The 20,375-nt window shown below is 37.3% G+C and overlaps 1 protein-coding gene across 2 annotated transcripts in view; it reads left to right on the top strand.

Annotated features, from left to right (window-relative positions):
* LIN9 (lin-9 DREAM MuvB core complex component) overlaps positions 1-19,981 on the top strand; it is an 87,958-nt gene extending 67,977 nt beyond the window's left edge. For both annotated transcript variants that reach the window (XM_069545481.2, XM_069545480.2), the window contains 4 exons: positions 11,458-11,583; positions 18,832-19,011; positions 19,181-19,278; positions 19,774-19,981. In XM_069545481.2, coding sequence (XP_069401582.1) covers positions 11,458-11,583; positions 18,832-19,011; positions 19,181-19,278; positions 19,774-19,879 — 510 coding nt within the window. In that variant the 3' untranslated portion in view covers positions 19,880-19,981. The remainder of the gene's footprint in view (positions 1-11,457; positions 11,584-18,831; positions 19,012-19,180; positions 19,279-19,773) is intronic.
* Positions 19,982-20,375: the final 394 nt, after the last annotated feature.

Raw genomic sequence — 20,375 nt, 5'->3', positions numbered from 1 at the left:
GTATATGTATAACTGAACCTTTCCTTTACACATGAAACTATCACGACCAACTATATATATTGTTAACCAACTATATTACAATATAAGATAAAAGGTTAAAAAAAAAAAAAAAGAACTAGGAAATCTAATGATGTCCAGAGAAAATATGAAACTTCTGCAGGCATTTATAAGAACAGCGGTTGATTTTAGGGGCTATCCAGCTTGGTTATTATGGTTCAGAAATCTCAAACATTTAATAAAGTTATTCCAGCTGGTAAACATAACACATTCTTTTCATTGGTAATAAAATGTTTAAAACATGTATACTCATTATGTTTTCAGACAACAGGAGGACAATGTGCCACTGTTTTTTTCCTCATATCAAGGACTGTCATTTAAGCATAAACCTGGAATTCAGTTCTATAGGATAAGATCAAGGTATAAAGTATCAGACTGCTTTAGAATAAAACTTCCCCAAAGAAGAAAAAGCATAAATCACGTACTTGCCTGGTGAAAGAGTTGAAGTTTAAATTGTTCAGTGTAGCAAGTAAAAGGAATGCTATAGCAAATCCTGTTGCTTTTTGAAGAATTGCTAACTGCTGCTGCTGCTAAGTCGCTTTAGTCGTGTCCGACCCTGTGCAACCCATAGACGGCAGCCCACCAGACTCTGCCATCCCTGGGTTTCTCCAGGCAAGAACACTGGGGTGGGTTGCCATTCCCTTCTCCAATGCATGAAAGTGAAAAGTGAAAGTGAAGTCGCTCAGTCGTGTCTGACTGCCAGCGATAACTGCTAGTAGTATAAAAAGTATATTCAAGGTTATTTGATCCTTGTACTCATTAAAAACAAATGGTGGAGAGAGATGGATTTCTGTTCACAGTAGGTCCTGTGTATAACATGTATTGTGCATGGTAATTGTTTGGTTGTTGTTTAATAAACCATACCCTTCAATTTAAGTGGAATCATCAAAAAGGAAATAGTATGGTATGTGACGGCTCAGATGGTAAGGAATCTGCCTGCAATGCAGGAGACCCAGGCTTGATCCCTGGGCCAGGAAGATCCCCTGGAGAAGGGAATGGTAACCCACTCCAATTTTCTTGTCTGGAGAATCCCACAGACAGAGGAGCCTGGTGGGCTACAGTCCCTGGGGTTGCAAAGAGTCCGACATGACTGAGTGACTAACACTTACTTACGTGATTTGAGATTAGTTTTTAAAAGGAAATAAAATGTGAAAATTATCTTCAGAGACTGCCATTTCTATTATACTGATACGAGTACAGTGCCTTATAGAGGTAGTAAAAATCAAATTATATCCATTAATTGTAACAACCTATTATTTATTCTTTTTCATATATCACTTCTGAGTTGAAATTTTGTAGAATATTTCAGGGACAAATACAAATTATTCAATTAGTTTAATTCCTTCTTTACAGAAGGAAGAATCCTAAGTATTATAAGGAGATTTTATTTTAAATAAATAAATATCCAGAATTGTTATTTTTTAATACCTTCAGAGGTATAACAGTTCTTTCATTTTTATGGATTACAGATTTTCTTGGTATGCATTTTTTCCTAATTTTCTGTGATACATCAGGTTAGTGACATTGAACTAATTTAATGTTTATGTTAAACTCAAATGATTTTCTCACTGAGTGATTTTATGGAGAAAAGGAAAGATATACCTATTTGAATGCAGAGTTCCAAAGAATACCAAGGAGAGATAAAAAAGCCTTCCTCAGTGATCAGTGCAAAGAGATAGAGGAAAACAATAGAATGGGTAAGACTAGAGATCTCTTCAAGAAAATTAGAGATACCAAGGGAACATTTCATGCAAAGATGGGCACAATAAAGGACAGAAATGGTATGGACCTAACAGAAGCACAAGATACTAAGAAGAGGTGGCAAGAATACACAGAAGAACTGTACAAAAAAGATCTTCATGACCCAGATAAGCACGATGGTGTAATCACTCACCTAGAGCCAGACATCCTGGAATGTGAAGTCAAGTGGGCCTTAGGAAGCATTGCTGCTACTGCTGCTAAGTCACTTCAGTCGTGTCTGACCCTGTGCAACCCCATAGACGGCAGCCCACCAGGCCCCCCCGTCCCTGGGACTCTCCAGGCAAGAACACTGGAGTGGGTTGCCATTTCCTTCTCCAATGCATGAAAGTGAAAAGTGAAAGTGAAGTTGCCCAGTCATATCTGACTCTTAGCCACCCCATGGACTGCAGCCTACCAGGCTCCTCCATCCATGGAATTTTCCAGGCAAGAGTACTGGGGTGGGGTGCCATTGCCTTCTCCATAGGAAGCATTACTACAAACAAAACTAGTGGAGGTGATAGAATTCCAGTAGAGCTATTTCAAATCCTAAAAGATGATGCTGTGAAAGTGCTGCACTCAGTATGCCAGCAAATTTGGAAAATTCAGCAGTGCCCACAGGACTGGAAAAGGTCAGCTTTCATTCCAATCCCAAAGAAGGGCAATGCCAAATAATGTTCAGACTATTCCACAATTGCATTCATCTCACATGCTAGGAAAGTAATACTCAAAATTCTCCAAGCCAGGCTTCAATAGTACATGAACCGTCAACTTCCAGATGTTCAAGTTAAATACAGAAAAGGCAGAGGAACCAGAGATCAAATTGCCAACATCCGTTGGGTCATAGAAAAAGCAAGAGAATTCCAGAAAAACATCTGCTTTATTGACTATGCCAAAGCCTTTCATTGTGTAGATCACAACAAACTGTGGAAAATTCTGAAACAGATGGAAATATCAGACCACCTTACCTACCTTCTGAGAAATCTGTATGCAGGTCAAGAAGCAACAGTTACAACCAGACATGAAACAACAGGCTGCTTCCAAGTTGGGAAAGGAGTCTGTCAAGGCTGTATATTGTCTCTCTGCCTGTTTAACTTCTATGCAGAGTACATCATGCGAAATGCTGGGCTGGATGAAGCACAATCTGGAATCAAGATTGCCAGGAGAAGTATCAATAACCTCAGATATGCAGATGACACCACCCTTATGGCAGAAAGTAAAGAGGAACTAAAGAGCCTCTTGATGAAAGTGAAAGAGGAGAGTAAAAAAGCTGGCTTAAAAGTCAACATTCAGAAAACTAAGATCATGGCATCTGGTCCCATCACTTCATGGCAAATAGATGGAGAAACAGTGGAAGCAGTGACAGATTTTATTTTCTTGGGCTCCAAAATCACTGCAGATTTTCCAAGATTTCCACTCCTTGGAAGAAAAGTTATGACCAACCCTCTGGTATACAGTAGGGCCTTGTTAGTTATACATTTTAAATATAGCAGTGTGTATATATCATTCCCAAACGGAGAAGGCAGTGGCACCCCGCTCCAGTACTCTTGCCTGGAAAATCCCATGGATGTGGGAGCCTGGTAGGCTGCAGTCCATGCGGTGGCTAAGAGTCGGACACGACTAAGGGACTTCACTTTCACTTTTCACTTTCATGCATTGGAGAAGGAAATGGCAACCCACTCCAGTGTTCTTGCCTGGAGAATCCCAGGGACGGGGGAGCCTGGTGGGCTGCCGTCTATGGGGTTGCAGAGTCGGACACGACCGAAGCGACTTAGCAGCAGCAAACTTCCTAACTATCTCTTACCCTCACCCTTCTCCTCTGGTAACCATAAGTTCAATTCTCTTAAGTCTGTGAGTCTGTTTCTGTTTTGTAAATAAGTTCATTTGTAACATTTCTTTTTAGATTCCTCGTATAAGCTATATCATACAATATTTCTGTTTCTCTGTATGATCATCTCTTGGTCCATCCATGTTGCTGCAAATGGCATTATTTTGTCCTTTTTAATGGCTGAGTGATATTCCATTGTATATACCATATTTTCTTTCTCCATTCTTTTGTTCATTGGTATTTAGGTTGCTATCATGCCTTAGCTATAATAAACAGTGCTGCACCAAATATTGGGGTGCAAGTATTCTTTCAGACTGTGTTTTTCTCTGAATATGTGCACAGGAGTGGGATTGTAGGATTATATGGTTTAGTTTAGTTTTTTAAGGAACCTCCATACTGTTCTTTGTACTGCCATACCAATTTACATTCCTACCAACAGGAGTGTTCCCAAGTTCTGTCCACACCCTCTCCAGCATTTATTATTTTTGGATTTTTTTTATGGAGACACAAATTTATTTCTTGATGGAATTTATTAAAAATGGGAACATTGGTCTGATAAACTCTCCTTTACTTTTGGAACACTTAAATGTTTATCTCACTCTTACTTTACCCAGCAAAAGCAAACTTGTCAAAATATGAAATTAAATGTTCGACTTTCAATTTGCAAAGCAAAGGGAGGAAATTACTTTAAAATACTTTAGTCACTTTTATGATACAACAAGGAAAAAGTTTTCAGTCATACGTCTGAGGAATTTTTGTCTAGTTCTTTTAGATTTAAAGTTTTGAACTACCTTTTCTTGACCTAATTATATAGTATGTTAAAGTCAGTGAAGGTTTGTCCAAGCTTATTAACTTCAATATACCTTTTCGATTTTGCACTATCAAAACCTTTTTAAAATACATGTACAGAACATCCACATACAAATTAATTAGTGTATAGAATTTACTAAAATAGATTTGAATTGCCTCAACACTATATAAAAGTAGATACTACACTAGTAGTCTCAGTCAGTCTCTGATCATTGCTTTTCCACTTTGAAAATTTGTCTTGTCATACATGGACATTAATAATAATTCAGGAGTAGGAAAGGGGATTTATCCTAGACAGTTCTGTTTTAACCACTTTTAAAACTGTATATTAGTGGCTTTGGAAAACTCTGCTGCTGCTGCTAAGTTGCTTCAGTTGTGTCCGACTCTGTGCAACCCCATAGACGGCAGCCCACCAGGCTCCCCTGTCCCTGGGATTCTCCAGGCAAGAGTACTGGAGTGGGTTGCCATTTCCTTCTCCAGTGCATGAAAGTGAAAAGTGAAAGTGAAGTCACTCAGTCGTGTCTGACTCTTGGTGACGCCATGGACTGCAGCCTACCAGGCTCCTCCGTCCATGGGATTTTCCAGGCAAGAGTACTGGAGTGGGCTGCCATTGCCTTCTCCGTGGAAAACTCTAGATACTGTTTTCTCTGTACTTCCCTCTCTCCATCACCACTCTGAAGGTTGTTCTTTTACAGATGTTCTCAGTATTGTCTTATCATGATTGTTAGTCCTCTTTTTATTTTTGAAATTATGACTCTCTGCAGAAATCTGCTTATTAATTTGAAAGTAGAATACATTAAAAAAAAGAGTCCATTTTGTGTGCCACACTCGACCTGTATGCGACAGCCTAAAAGCGCATTACTTGATTATATAGGAGAGATAGGAAACCGTGCTTAATTATAATAACTTATTTAAAGGGATAGGTTTTTAAAATAACAGCCTTATTGAGATATTATTCACATACCATACAATTCACCCATTTAAGTGGACAGTTTTGTGGTATTTAGTTTACCGTTCAATTCACAGATTGTGCAGGCATTGTCAGAGTTCATTTTAGAACGTTTTCATTATCCCAAAAAGCAAACCTATATTTTTAGCAGCTACTCCTCATTTCCGCCAAATCCGTTTCCACCCCAAACCTAGGCAACCGATAATCTAATTTCTCTCCAGCTGTTCTGGACATTTAATGTAAATGGAATCTTGTGATATGTAATCATTTGTGACTGTATTCTTTCAAGTAGCATAATGTTTTGAAGGTTCATTCATGTTGTAACATGTATCAGTACTTCTTATTGCCAAATAATATTCCATTGAATAGATGTATCACATTTTATTTATCTGTTCATCAGAGGGACATTTGTTTCCACTCTGGCTATTTCGAGTAAGACGACTATGAATGTTCACGTATGGATTTTTGTGTAGATGTATATTTTCATCTCTATGAATATGTATCTAAAAGTGGAATTGCTGAGTCATGTTAAAACTCTCCTTAATCTTTTATGTAACTACCAGGCTATTTTCCAAACCAATACAGTATTATAAAGTAAAATGAAATAAAATTAAAAAAAAGAAAGAAAGAAACAAAATGAGGTCCCTAATAGGGAAAAAAAAAAAAAGACAGGTCTGATGCAATTTTCCTTTTATCTGTTTTATAAAGTATCCAAGCTTGTAAAAGTGTGTGTTATTCACCTTTAAATGAACTATAAAACTGCTTTAGATACTTGTTTAAAAGACTAACAGGTAAGACTGTTAAAGCTAATCACTTACTAATTTAAAAAAATTTTTTGAAGTGTAATTTACAATGTAAATGTAAGAAAGTAAAGAAGGGGATTTCCCTGATTGCCTAGTGGTTAGAATTCTAGACTTTCACCGCTATGACCCATGTTCAATCCCTGGTCAGGAAACAGAGACCTCACAAGCTGTGCAGCATGCCCCCCAGCAAAAAAAAGTAAAAAAATCCACAAGATCATCTCAATGGATGCATAAAAACCATCTTACAAAATTAAACATCTCTTCATGGTGGAAAAGCAAACATTCTTATCGAACTAGGAATAGAATGAAAAACCTGATAGAGAATATTTACCAAGAAAACTTATAGCATGTATCATACTTGTTAGTGAAGTGTTAAAAACTTTCTCTTTAAGACTGGAAATAAGATAAGGGAGCCTACAATCACAGCTTTTATTTAATAGTACACTAGAGGGCCTAGTCAATGTAATAAAACAAGAAAATGAAGTAAGAGCTATAAAGATTTGGAAAGGAAAAAATGAAACTCTTTTATTCACAGATGATGTGGTTGTGTACCTAGAAGCTGTAAAAGAATATGCAATTAAATTATTAGAATTAATATGTGAGTTTAGCAAAGTTGTAAGATTCAAGGTCAGTTTTTTAAGCAGTTGTTTTTCTATATATCAGCAATAAGCTGTTAAAAATGAAATTTCAAAAAATACCATTTAAAACTACATACCTTGATATAAATACAAGATATATTAAACTTCTATATAGAAAACTATTAAATGTTGAGTGAAATTAAAGAAGACCTAAATAAAAAGAGATAGTCATGATTTCAAAAATTATTTTTTGAATAGAGTCATTTTCATCAAATTTATCCATAAATTGAATGAAATCTCAAGTGAACTTGGCATGTGTGTGTACACATATATGCATAAGTGCATTCAAACTGACAAGCTGATTCTCAAATTTATATGGAACTGCAATAAAGTAGGATGATTTACTCTTGTATATCAAGACTTATTACAAAGCTGGAGTTTCTGAAGACTGTGTGCTACCGGCCCAACATAGAGAAATAGACCATGCAACAGATAGAGAGCCCAGGAATAGATTTGCATGTGTGCACACTCTTGATCTACGAAAAGGTGGTCCTGCAGAGCAGTGAGGAAAGAAAGGTCTTTGAAATAATGGTGCTGGATTAACTGGATATCCGTGTGGGGAGGGAGATAAATCTCAAACATAGCCAGATGACTGCCATTTTAGATCTAAATGTGAAAGGCAAAACTATAAACCTTCTAGAGGTGATTGCTGCTGCTGCTGCTAAGTCACTTCAGTCGTGTCTGACTCTGTGCAGCCCACCAGGCTCCGCCGTCCCTGGGATTCTCCAGGCAAGAACACTGGAGTGGGTTGCCATTTCCTTCTCCAATGCATGAAAGTGAAAAGTGAAAGTGAAGTCTCTTAGTTGTGTCCGTCTCTTAGCCACCGCATGGACTGCAGCCTACCAGGTTCCCCCATCCATGGGATTTTCCAGGCAAGAGTACTGGAGTGGGGTGCCATTGCCTTCTCCATTTGGGACTGATATATACACACTGCTATATTTAAAATGTATAACTAACAAGGCCCTACTATATACCAGAGGGAATTCTGCTCAATATTTATATAACAATCTAAATGAGAAAAGAATTTGAAGAGGTGATTAGGAGAGTAATTTTAAGATCTTGAGTTAAGAATTTTTTTAATGAAATAAATGTGAATAGATAGTTCATAGGAAAAAAAAATACAAATGACTCTTAAATATGTGAAAAGGGGTGTGTGTGTATGTGTGTGTGTGTTCAGTTGCTTAGTCATGTCTGACTTTTTGTGAACCTGTGGACTGTAGTCTGCCAGGCTCCTCTGTCCATGGGATTTCCCAGGCGAGAATACTGGAGTGGGTTGCCATTTCCTCCTCCAGGGGATCTTCCCGACCCAGGGATCAAACCAACATCTCTTATATCTCCAGTATTGACAAGCAGCTTCTTTACCATTAGCACCAGCTGAGAAGCCACATTTGAAAAGGTGGTCAAAGAAACAGTTAAAAAAGATTCTACTTTTTAGTGAAATTGGCAAAAATTAAAAGCTGTAACAAAACATTACAGTGATACTGAGCCTGCACATGCTAGAGCCCAGCCTCCAAAATGAGAGAAGCCACCGAGCACCACACAGCCAAAAAATTTTTTTTAATTATTGGTGAGACTATGGGGAAATAAGCGTTCTTAAAAGTGAATTAGTACATCTTCTGCGAAGGGCATTTTGTCAATATCTATTGAAATTTAAAATGCACAATGCACAAGCCCTTTGATTTAGCGGTTGCACTTCTAGGAACTTCTGCAGAGAGATTTCCTTTATTTATTCCCCCCAAACAAATAGCCATAGTCTCAATTTAATAATAGTTTATTTTTCCCCACTGATTTGAGAGGGCAACTTTATTGTATACTAAATTCCCATGTATGAATAAATACACAAGCATACATACATATATAGGAATTACCATATATTAAAGACTGCCCACTGTTCTGTTCCATTGGAAGATTTGTTACCCATGCCAGTTCCACAGTTTAATCTGCCATCTGCCAGTATAAGTTCCCTGTTTGTCCTTTTTCAAAATGGCTTTGGTCATTCTTGTACATTTATTATTCTATTTTCTGTGTTAATACTTAATTATTTGACCATTTTAAAACATAAGGGAAATACTTATCTTCATTTAGGATATTCAGAAAGAAGTGCTGAAGACTTTGAGGGCAGTTTCAAAAGAGGGGACTCCAGCAGTATTTGAGAAGTTGGAGATACAAGCAGATGACAATTTTGAAGAGGATGATATCTGTTTCATTTTAGGATTCTTTTCGAAAATGATTCATTTGTTATTTCACTGTAGATAAAGTCCTTGTATGTCTTTATTTAAATAACTCATTAATATGTTGAACACAAAAATTGAGGCTCAAAACTTTTGATATCCTCACCCTCTAATAATTTTGACTACTTCTGAGTCTGCCACAATACACACTTAACACTCAAAAAAAATTTGACCAAATTAAACTCAATACCATGTCCCCAGTCCAGCCCAACAGGGAAATGGAGTTAAACTCACCATGTCCTGTTTATCCTTGCATAGGAAATACTAATTTTTTTGATAGTAGAGTGGGCTTAACTCCAGAAAAACTAAAGCTTAGGAATGGGAATTCAGGAAGCACCAATGGATATACTGGGTGTGACTCTGGGCCAGTATAAGAACTTGTGTGTGTGTGCTCAGTCGTGTTCAACTTTTTGCATCCCCATCAACTATAGCCCACCAGGCTCCTCTGTCCATGGGATTTTCCAGGCAAGAATACTGGAGCGGATTGCCATTTCCTTCTCTAGAGGATCTTCCCCACCCAGGGATTGAACCCACATCTCTTACATCTCCTGCACTGGCAGGCAGATTCCTTATCACTGCACCACCTGCGAAGCCCATTATAGAACTTACCTTTCCAACAAATAATGTATGCTCTCACTTAGATATCAAATCTAAAAACAAAAAAAAACACAAGAAACCAAGCTCATAAGTACAGAGAGCAGATTGCTGGTTGCCAGAGCTTGGTGGAGGAGAAGGGCAGGTAGGGTGAAATGGGTAAAGGGGATCAAAAGGTACAAGCTTACAGTTATAAAATAACTGTAATAAGGATGTAATATACAGTATGGTGGCTATAGTTAATAATACTGTATTGCATATTTGAAAGTTGCCAAGTAGATCTTAAAAGTTCTCATCACAAGGGAAATTATGTATGGTGACAGATGCTAATTAGACTTGTAGTGATCATTTTGCAGTATAGACAAATATAGAATCATTGTGTTGTACACCTGAAACAAATAGAATTTTGTATGTCAGTCTACCTCAGTTTAAAAACTAATTATGAAATAAATAATCTTTAAATGACATCCCTTCCCTTGTCTCCCTGTGACGTTGTTTCCCTTCCTCCTCTTTCACTGCATCAGATCCCATGGTGGAGGAATTCTGATGCAGTCTACCTTCAGATCCTGCATGCTTACCACTTACTGGCTGTGGTACATGAACCTCAGATTCCTCCATATGTAATGTGGGGATAATTATAGTATCCTTCTTGGGATGGTTGTAAGGATTCTGTGAGATTCTCTTAAACACTTAGAACAGTACCTGGTACATTATTAATAGTGTGTGCTGTTGAGCAAAACATTTAACTTTCCTGGGCCTCAGTTTTCTCATCTGTAAAATGACAAGGCTGAACAAGATGATCGCCAGGTTTCTGTTAGCTCAAACAACTAAAACGCTGTGATTGGTTACTAGTGTAAGTAGTTTATCCCTACCGGTCTAGGCACACTTTTCTTTCTTAATTGTACTTGTTTCCCCAGTGCGTGATGATCTGCTTTCTCGGAAATCCTGTGAAAAACAGAAGTGTGGTTCAGTTTGGCTTGACTAAAGAAGTCTCATTGCAGCATTTGTAGCTGGAGTGGAACGGATAGTGTAATTTACTGGAGGTGTTATGAAGACAGGAAAGGAAATGGAATCAAAGTCCATTTACACTTACTGGTAGGAAGCAGATACGAAATGATGGCAATGGTGATAGCAGTTAATACTTACTGAATATTTTCTATGTGGAAGGCAATATGCTACACCATATATTATTTCATTTAATCTGTGCCATAATCTCATTAGATAGAAGTTCTTTTATCCCCAGTTTGCAGATGAGAAAACGGGCACAGAGAAATTAAGGAACTTGCTTAAAGTCACACAGCTAGTATGTAATAGTGTTGGGTTTTGAACATGTAATCTGATTCTAGCACCCATAACTGTTATCCATTATGCTATACTGAATTGAGTCCAAATGGAGAATCAATTAAATAACTAGAACACTTCAAATGAATATATATAATTTTTTACCAACTTTTTATTTTTGAAAATGGTGAAGTTACTAAAAAGTTGAAGGATTTCTATAAGAAACATACATAGATTCAACAGTTTTGCTTCATTTAATCTGTCTTGTACACACGCACACTCTTTCTCTCTCTCTGTACAATCTCCATTTTTTAAAAAGTAAATGACAGACATCATGACACTCCTAAGAACAAAGACAATCACCTAAATAACAATAATACCACGATCACATATAAGTAGTATAACATTGAGCATAGTCTGTTTTAATAACCTGTTTGTCTGTTTTTAATAAGTCCAGTATCCTAGTAGATCATTGACATTGTATTGTTAAAAAAAACCTTATCAAAATCTGACTTTTTTTCCTTCTCAGAAATCATATTCCATGCCCATTGGCATTGAATTTCAACGGAGATATGCAACGATTGTTTTAGAGCTTGAACAACTGAACAAGGACCTAAACAAAGTTTTGCATAAAGTTCAACAGTACTGCTATGAGGTAGGTAGTTTGTATGAAGTTGTGGGGGTGTGACCTTGAGGGATTATAGCTCTCTAAAATAATTTAGAGACATCCAGAAAAATAATTACTCTTAATTCTATCCCACAGGCTGTGAGGCACGGTCAAAAAAATAAATAGAAATTTTAAAAATAAACTTTACATTAGAACTATGAATTCTTGAACTGCAGTCGCATACATTATAGGATTATTTGTGAATTATCATTATTGTTATGTACATAAAATTATATGTATGAAGGTGGTTCACCAGTTTCACCAAAAATTTAACTTTCTTACAAAGAAGAATGAAATGATTGTGATGACTTTAGTATGCTCTAGCATTTGCATTCTTAGAGGTTGTATATTTCCAGTAAAGCCACTCTTTTTTTTTTTTTTTTGAAGTAGAGTGTTTTGAATTAGCATTCAAAAAGTATCCTTTTGAACTAGAGTTTTTATCTTTCCTATGAGTGGGATTACTTGATCATAATGGTAACTCTGTTTTTAGTTTTTAAGGAACATCCATACTGTTCTCCATACTGACTACCAGTTTACATTCCTACCATCAGTGTAGGAGGGTTCCTACCTTCCATACCTTCTCCAGCATTTATTATTTGTAGACCAGTTGATTTACAGTGTTTCAAGTATACACAAAGTAATTCAGAGACATATATTCTTTTTCACATTCTTTCCCATTATAGATTATTACTGAATATAGTTGCCTATGTTATACAGTAGGACCTTGTTTATCTGTTTTATATATGGTAGTGTATATCTGTTAATCCAGCCTTCCTAATTTATCCTTCCCCCATCCCTTTTCCACTGATAATCCTCTCTATGTCCTCTTTTCTATGTCTGAGAGCCCATTTTGGTTTTGTAAAAAATTTTATTTGTGTCACTCTTTGATCCTTTTTTTGGTACCATGTTTTTAGATTCTAAAAGTAAGTGTTCTCATAATGACATTTGCCTTTCTCTGTCTTACTTCACTTAGCATAATAATCTCTGGGTGCATCCATGTTGCTGTAAATGGCATTATTTCATTCTTTCTTCCCGCTGAGTAATATTCTGTTGTATATATGGACCACATATTCCTGTGCTTTGTTTTTTTTTCCCTTATACCCCATCTTCTTTATCCATTCTTGTACTGATGGACATTTAGGTTGCTTCTGGGTCTTGGCTATTGTAAATAGTGTTGCTATGAACTTTGGGGTGCATGTTTCTTTCTTAATTAGAGTTTTCATCTTTTCCAAGAGTGCGATTACGACATCCTAATGGTAACTGTTTTTACTTTTTAAGGAACCTCCATACTGTTCTCTGTACTGGCTATACCAATTTACACTCCTACCATCAGTGTAGGAGGGTTCCTTTCCTACGTACCCTCTCTAGCATTATTATCTGTAGACTTTTTGATGATGGCCATTCTCACTGATGTGAGGTGATAACTTTTTATAGTTTTGATTGCATTTCTCTTATAACTAGAGGTGTGGAGCATCGTTTCATATACCTGTTGGCCATCTGAATGTCTTCTTTGGAGAAATGTCTCTTTTGGTCTTTTGCCCATTTTTTGATTCTTTAGGTTTTTTTGATATTAGGCTTATAAACTCTTTGTTTATTTCAGAAATTAATCCCTTGCAGTCACATCATTTGCAAACATGTTGTCTCATTCTGTAGGTTGCCTTTTTATTTATGGTTTCCTTTGTTGTGCAAAGGCTTTTAAGTTTAATTAGGTCCCATTTGTTTTATCTTGCTCTTGCTTTCATTACTGTAGAAGATGAATCCAAAAAAATATTGCTGTGATTTATGTCAAAGAGTGTTCTAGTATCTGGTCTTACATTTAGGTCTTTAATCCATTTTGAATTTATTTTTTATATGGTATTAGAGAATGTTCTTTGCATGAAATGTTCCTTGGTATCTCTAATTTTCTTGAAGAGATCTCTAGTCTTTCCCATTCTGTTGTTTTCCTCTACTTTGCATTGATCACTGAGGAAAGCTTTCTTATCTCTCCTTGCTATTCTTTGAAACTCTGCATTCAGATGCTTATATCTTCCCTTTGCTCCTTTGCTTTTCGCGTCTCTTCTTTTCACAGCTATTTGTCAGGCCTCATGAGACAGCCATTTTGCTTTTTTGCATTTCTTTTCCATGAGGGTGTTCTTGATCCCTGTCTCCTGTACAATGTCACGAACCTCATTCCATAGTTCATCAGGCACTCTATCTATCAGATCTAGGCCCTTAAATCTATTCCTCACTTCCACTGTATAATCATAAGGAATTTGATTTAGGTCATACCTGAATGGTCTACTGGTTTTCCCTACTTACTTCAAGTCTGAATTTGGCAATAAGGAGTTCATGCTCTGAGCCACAGTCAGCTCCCAGTCTTGTTTTTGTTGACTGTGTAGAGCTTCTCCATCTTTGGCTGCAAAGAATATAATCAGTCTGATTGCGGTGTTGACCATCCGATGATGTCCATGTGTAGAGTCTTCTCTTGTGTTGTTGGAAGAGGGTGTTTGCTATGACCAGTGTGTTCTCTTGGCAAAACTCTTATTAGCCTTTGCCCTGCTTCATTCTATATTCCAAGGCCAAATTTGCCTGTTAGCCCAGGTGTTTCTTGACTTCCTACTTTTGCATTCCAGTCTCTTATAATGAAAGGACATCTTTTGGGGTGTTAGTTCTAAAAGGTCTTGTAGGTCGTCATAGAACCATTCAATTTCAGCTTCTTCAGCGTTACTGGTTGAGGCATAGGCTTGGATTACTGTGATATTGAATGATTTGCCTTGGAAATGAACAGAGATCATTCTGTTGTTTTTGAGATTGAATCCATGTACTGCATTTCGGACTCTTTTGTTGACCATGATGGCTACTCCATTTCTTCTGAGGGATTCCTGCCCACAGGATTAGATACAATGGTCATCTGAGTTAAATTCACCCATTCCAGTCCATTTTAGTTTGCTGATTCCTAGAATGTTGACGTTCACTCTTGCCATCTCCTATTTGACCACTTCCAATTTGCCTTGATTCATGGACCTAACTTTCCAGGTTCCTATGCAATTTTGCTCTTTACAGCATCGGACCTTGCTTCTATCACCAGACACATCCACAACTGGGTATTGTTTTTGCTTTCGCTCCATCCCTTGATTCTTTCTGGAGTTATTTCTCCACTGATCTCCAGTAGCATATTGGGCACCTACCGATCTGGGGAGTTTCTCTTTCAGTATCCTATCATTTTACCTTTTCATACTGTTCATGGGGTTCTCAAGGCAAGAATACTGAAGTGGTTTGCCATTCCCTTCTCCAGCGGACCATATTCTGTCAGACCTCTCCACCATGACCCGCCCGTCTTGGGCGGCACTATGTGGCATGGCTTAGTTTCATTGAGTTAGACAAGGCTGTGGTCCATATAGTTAGATTGACTAGAAATGGTAAGGACCTAACAGAAGCAGAAGATATTAAGAAGAGGTAGTGAGAATATACAGAAGAACTGTACAAAAAAGATCTTCACGACCAAGATAATCATGATGGTGTGATCAGTCACCTAGAGCCAGACATCCTGAAATGTGAAGTCGAGTGGGCCTTAGGAAGCATCACTATGAACAAAACTAGTAGAGGTGATGGAATTCCAGTTGAGCTATTTCAAATCCAAAAAGATGATGCTGTGAAAGTGCTACACTCAATATGCCAGCAAATTTGGAAAACTCAGCAGTGGCCACAGGACTGGAAAAGGTCAGTTTTCATTTCAATCCCAAAGAAAGGCAATGCCAAAGAATGCTCAAAGTACTGCACAACTGCACTCATCTCACACACTAGCAAAGTGATGCTCAAAATTCTCCAAGCCAGGCTTCAGCAATACGTGAACCGTGAACTTCCAGATGTTCAAGCTGGTTTTAGAAAAGGTAGAGGAACCAGAGATCAAATTGCCAACATCTGCTGGATTATCTAAAAAGCGAGAGAATTCCAGAAAAACATCTATTTCTGATTTATTGACTATGCCAAAGCCTTTGACTGTGTGGATCACAATAAACTGTGGAAAATTCCGAAAGAGATGGGAATACCAGACCATCTGACCTGCCTCCTGAGAAATCTGGATGCAGGTCAGGAAGCAACAGTTAGAACTGGACATGGAACAACAGACTGGTTTCAAATAGGAAAAGGAGTACGTCAAGGCTGTATATTGTCACCCTGCTTATTTAACTTATATGCAGAGTGCATCATGAGAAATGCTGGACGGAAAGAAGCACAAGCTGGAATCAAGAATGCCGGGAGAAATATCAATCACCTCAGATATGCAGATGACACCACCCTTCTGGCAGAAAGTGAAGAGGAACTAAAAAGCCTCTTGATGAAAGTGAAAGAGGAGAGCAAAAAAGTTGGCTTAAAGCTCAACATTCAGAAAACTAAGATCATGGCATCTGGGCCCATCACTTCATGGCAGATAGATGGGAAAACAGTGGAAACAGTGGCAGACTTTATTTTGGGGGGCTCCAAAATCACTGCAGATGGTGACTGCAACCATGAAATTAAAAGACGCTTACTCCTTGGAAGGAAAGTTATGACCAACCTAGATAGCATATTCAAAAGCAGAGACATTACTTTACCAACAAAGGTCCATCTAGTCAAGGCTGTGGTTTTTCCAGTGGTCATGTATGGATGTGAGAGTTGGACTGTGAAGAAAGCTGAGCGCCAAAAAATTGATGCTTTTGAACTGTGGTGTTGGAGAAGACTCTTGAGAGTCCCTTGGACTGCAAGGAGATCCAACCAGTCCATTCTAAAGGAGATCAGTCCTGGGTATTCTTTGGAAGGACTGATGCTGAAGCTGAAACTCCAATACTTTGGCCACCTCATGTGAAGAGTTAACTCATTGGAAAAGACTCTGATGCTGGGAGGGATTGGGGGCAGGAGGAGAAGAGGACGACAGAGGATGAGATGGCTGGATGGCATCACTGACTCGATGGACGTGAGTCTGAGTGAACTCTGGGAGTTGGTGATGGATAGGGAGGCCTGGCGTGCTGCGTATCATGGGGTTGCAAAGAGTCGGACACGACTGAGCGACTGAACTGAGAGAATGTTCTGTTTCATTATTTTACATATAGCTGTCCAGTTTTCCCAGCACCATTTACTGAAGAGACTACTACTTTTTTTCCATTGTATATTTATGCCTCTTTGTTGTAGATTGACCATAAGTGCATGGGTCTAGGACTTCCCTGATGGCTCAGACAGTAAAGAGTCCACCTGCAGTGTGAGAGGTTCTATCCCTGGATTGGGAAGCACCCCTGGAGGAGGGCATGGCAACCCACTCCAGTATTCTTGCCTAGAGAATCTCCATGGACAAAGGAGCCTGGTGGTCTGTAGTCCATGGGCTCACAGAGTCAGACATGACCTAGCAACTAAGCACAGCATTGGTTATTTACAACCACATCTGTTTGTGATGTGAGATAAGCAGCTTTTTATGATACTAGCCTCTTCATTGAGTCCCAAAGATCTGCCATTTTTGTTGATATCAGTCCACTTGAACTGAAGGAAATGAACTGCGATTACCTTTAACTAAATTCTGAGTATGTTTTGCTCATTCCTTTAGCCATCCATTATTATTTTTATTTTCCTGATAATTGTCATTTACCTACATAGCAATATGTGTCCTCCTAGCAAATAGAGTTCTCCCTCTGGACTAGCAACCATCCACAAGAGGTGCAAACCAAGCAGCCCAAGGTGGCATAAAACATGCAGAAGTGGATCTCCTTCTGTATCTGATTGCGTACACAAGGCCATATGTGATACTCATTTCCTAATGGAGTAAATTTAATTTAATTTTCACAAAGCTCTTAGGAAGTACAATATTGGTTTTAAAATAAGAACAAGCAATTCCACTTCTGTGTATATATCAAAGATATATGAACATGTATTTACCAAAAGATAGACACTAGAACATACTTAGCATCACTGTGCATTATAGCCAAAAATTAGAAATTACTCAAATACACATCAATACTAAAATGAATCAGTAAATTATCATATAATATACAATGGAATTCTTAGCAATAAGAATGAGTGTGTGGACATATTTGTTCATATGAGAACATGCAAATATTGAACAGATGAAGTCAGACACAAGAATATATCACGTATAATTTCATATTATGTAAGGCTCAAAAGCCAGCAAAAACTAATATATATAATAAATAATATATAGCTCTGTATTGTGTTATAATATATATATATATATAAAAGTCAGGATGGTGGCTACCCTTGGAGTATTATATATTTATGTATACTTCAGTTTAAAAAAATGTTAAGTGTTAGAAGACAAGATTATTCATTGCAGTGTTACTGACAGTCACAAAACATTAGAAGTAACCTAAATGCCCATACATAGGGAATTGGCTGAATAACTTATGGTGCATCCCATAGTGGAGCGGGGTGCTGCTATAAGAATGATCAAGGAAGCTCTCTGTGCTAATGTAGGCACATAGCTTCCTTAACCGAGTGATCAAAGATAACATAAGTAGTAGTGGGACAGATAAACATCATACGCCTCCTAGTCACAATGAACTGAGAACAGCAACATCACTTTTGTGGTGTTCCCGCCAAAGGCCTGTTACCTTAGTTTAATCAAGAGGAAACAGACAAACCCACATTGAGGGATATTATGCAAAATATTTGGCTGATATTCTTCAAAGCTATCAAGGTTATGAAAGACTGAGGAACTGTTCCAGAGTAAAGGAATCGAGAGAGACAGGACAACCAGATGTATTCAGGGGGAAAAGTAGCTAGGTATTGGGACAGTTGATGAAATCTGAATATAGACTGTTAGAAAATGGTATTATGTCTGTGCTAAACTTCCTGATTGTGATCAGATCATTGCTGTGTGGTTATTAAGTATTTAGGAGTAAAGAGGCAGAGTGTTTGCAACTTATTCTCAAATAGTTAAGAGAAAAAAAATCTATATACAAAGAAAGGTCAAATGTTAACTCAAACACAGTAAAACATAAGCAATTAGTGAATCTGGGTAAAAGGTTATCAAGAAATTTTTGTTCTGTTCTTTTTTTAGAAGTACCTAAAAATTAAAAGGTACCCAAAATATAAAACAAATCAAAAAATAAATACTGTTAGAGGGAAAAAAAATTTCTAAAGTAAGAGTGAGCTTGTTTTTGTTATACAAATGCTACTTTTATAAAAATCCTAATCTGAAAACAGGGCACAAACACACAGAAATCATCATGGCCTTATGAATGTATATCTTATGTTTTAATCGTCTGTATTCAGCTTGCTCCAGACCAAGGGCTCCAGCCTGCAGATCAGCCAACAGACATGAGACGAAGGTGTGAGGAAGAAGCACAGGAAATAGTTCGGCATGCAAATTCCTCAACAGGACAGCCCTGTGTTGAAAATGAAAATCTGACAGACTTAATCTCCAGGCTTACAGCTATTTTATTACAAATTAAGGTAAATTTCAGAGGACCTTTTGGAGAAAATATTAAGAATACTTTCTTCATTTTGACACCTAAACAAATTGCTAATTTGGTGCTAAAAAATTAAACTATATATTAGAGCAGAGTTTTTGTCTGTATTCGAAGTACAATTAAATTTTGAAAAAAAATTTTTTTTTCTTTAGTGTCTAGCAGAAGGAGGAGACTTGAATTCCTTTGAATTTAAATCACTTACAGATTCACTAAATGATATCAAGAGTACAATAGATGCTTCTAATATCAGGTAATTCATTAGATGTACTCTATTTTTATATGAAATTCATAGTGATTTCCAGTATAAGTACTGTAAGAATTGTGCATATTTATGAACTAGTCATGATTTTTATCCTTTAAGTAAATTGTAAATGAGCTTTCATTTTATATGCAGTCTATTGACAGAATTTTCAGATGGATTTTTTTATATAAAGGAATCAAAAGACATATAATATTTAGGTTTGGGTTTGGCATAGAGGTTTAACTTTGAAGTAAGTCTTCCCCAAAGAGAGATTTGCCTATCCTCTCTTTCCAGCACTCCCGTGGCTTCTTTGCTTCTCTCAAGCATAGCTTCTCAGTTACTACTGGAGTAGAATTATGGCTAATGTAAAGGGAAGATGTATTACTTATGTGGGGTTGTTATCTTAGCTATTTCCTAACTGAAATTCAGCCTTTTCTTTTTAGAAAAACTGTTTTTCTTAATTTTGTGAGATAAAGTAGTTAACCATGTTTCTTCTTTCTTTAGTTGCTTTCAGAATAATGTAGAAATTCATGTTGCACATATTCAGAGTGGCCTGAGCCAGATGGGAAACTTACATGCCTTTGCAGCAAATAACACCAACAGAGACTGAATAGAAGATTTAAGTATCCCAACTGCATAGGACATTGTTTTTGTGAAGTTCTCTTCCTTTATATAGGCTTCCAACACCAAATAACCTATCTGCTGGAAAACAAGGAAAATTTAAATCTCCAAATAAGGCATTTTAATATACTCTACTGCTTCTTGAACCAGCATTGCTGACCAGCATTATATTTATTTTTCTTTTATTACTCAGCTGCAGTAGCACTGCTTATGTTATATATGTTTATTAGCAAGTATTTTTAAACTGAAAATGTCTGAACATAACCTAATTTCATGGAAGAATATGTTGACCATTTTTTTAATGTGCATGAATTCAGCTCAACCCAGGCAGACAACTACTGCAGTGGAGAACATGAGGAAACATGGTCTTTTGCGCATTGTGCATGGCAGTGTGGAAACTCCATCTAGAAAATCACACCTCCAGTTCATTTAGTCGGTCACCACTTCAGTCTTCAAAAGATAACATCATGAGATGTGGGAAGTCC

This window comes from Ovis canadensis, chromosome 12 (genome assembly GCF_042477335.2).
Source record: "Ovis canadensis isolate MfBH-ARS-UI-01 breed Bighorn chromosome 12, ARS-UI_OviCan_v2, whole genome shotgun sequence".
Taxonomy (NCBI): domain Eukaryota; kingdom Metazoa; phylum Chordata; class Mammalia; order Artiodactyla; family Bovidae; genus Ovis; species Ovis canadensis.
This window is presented reverse-complemented; position numbering and strand designations above follow the sequence as displayed.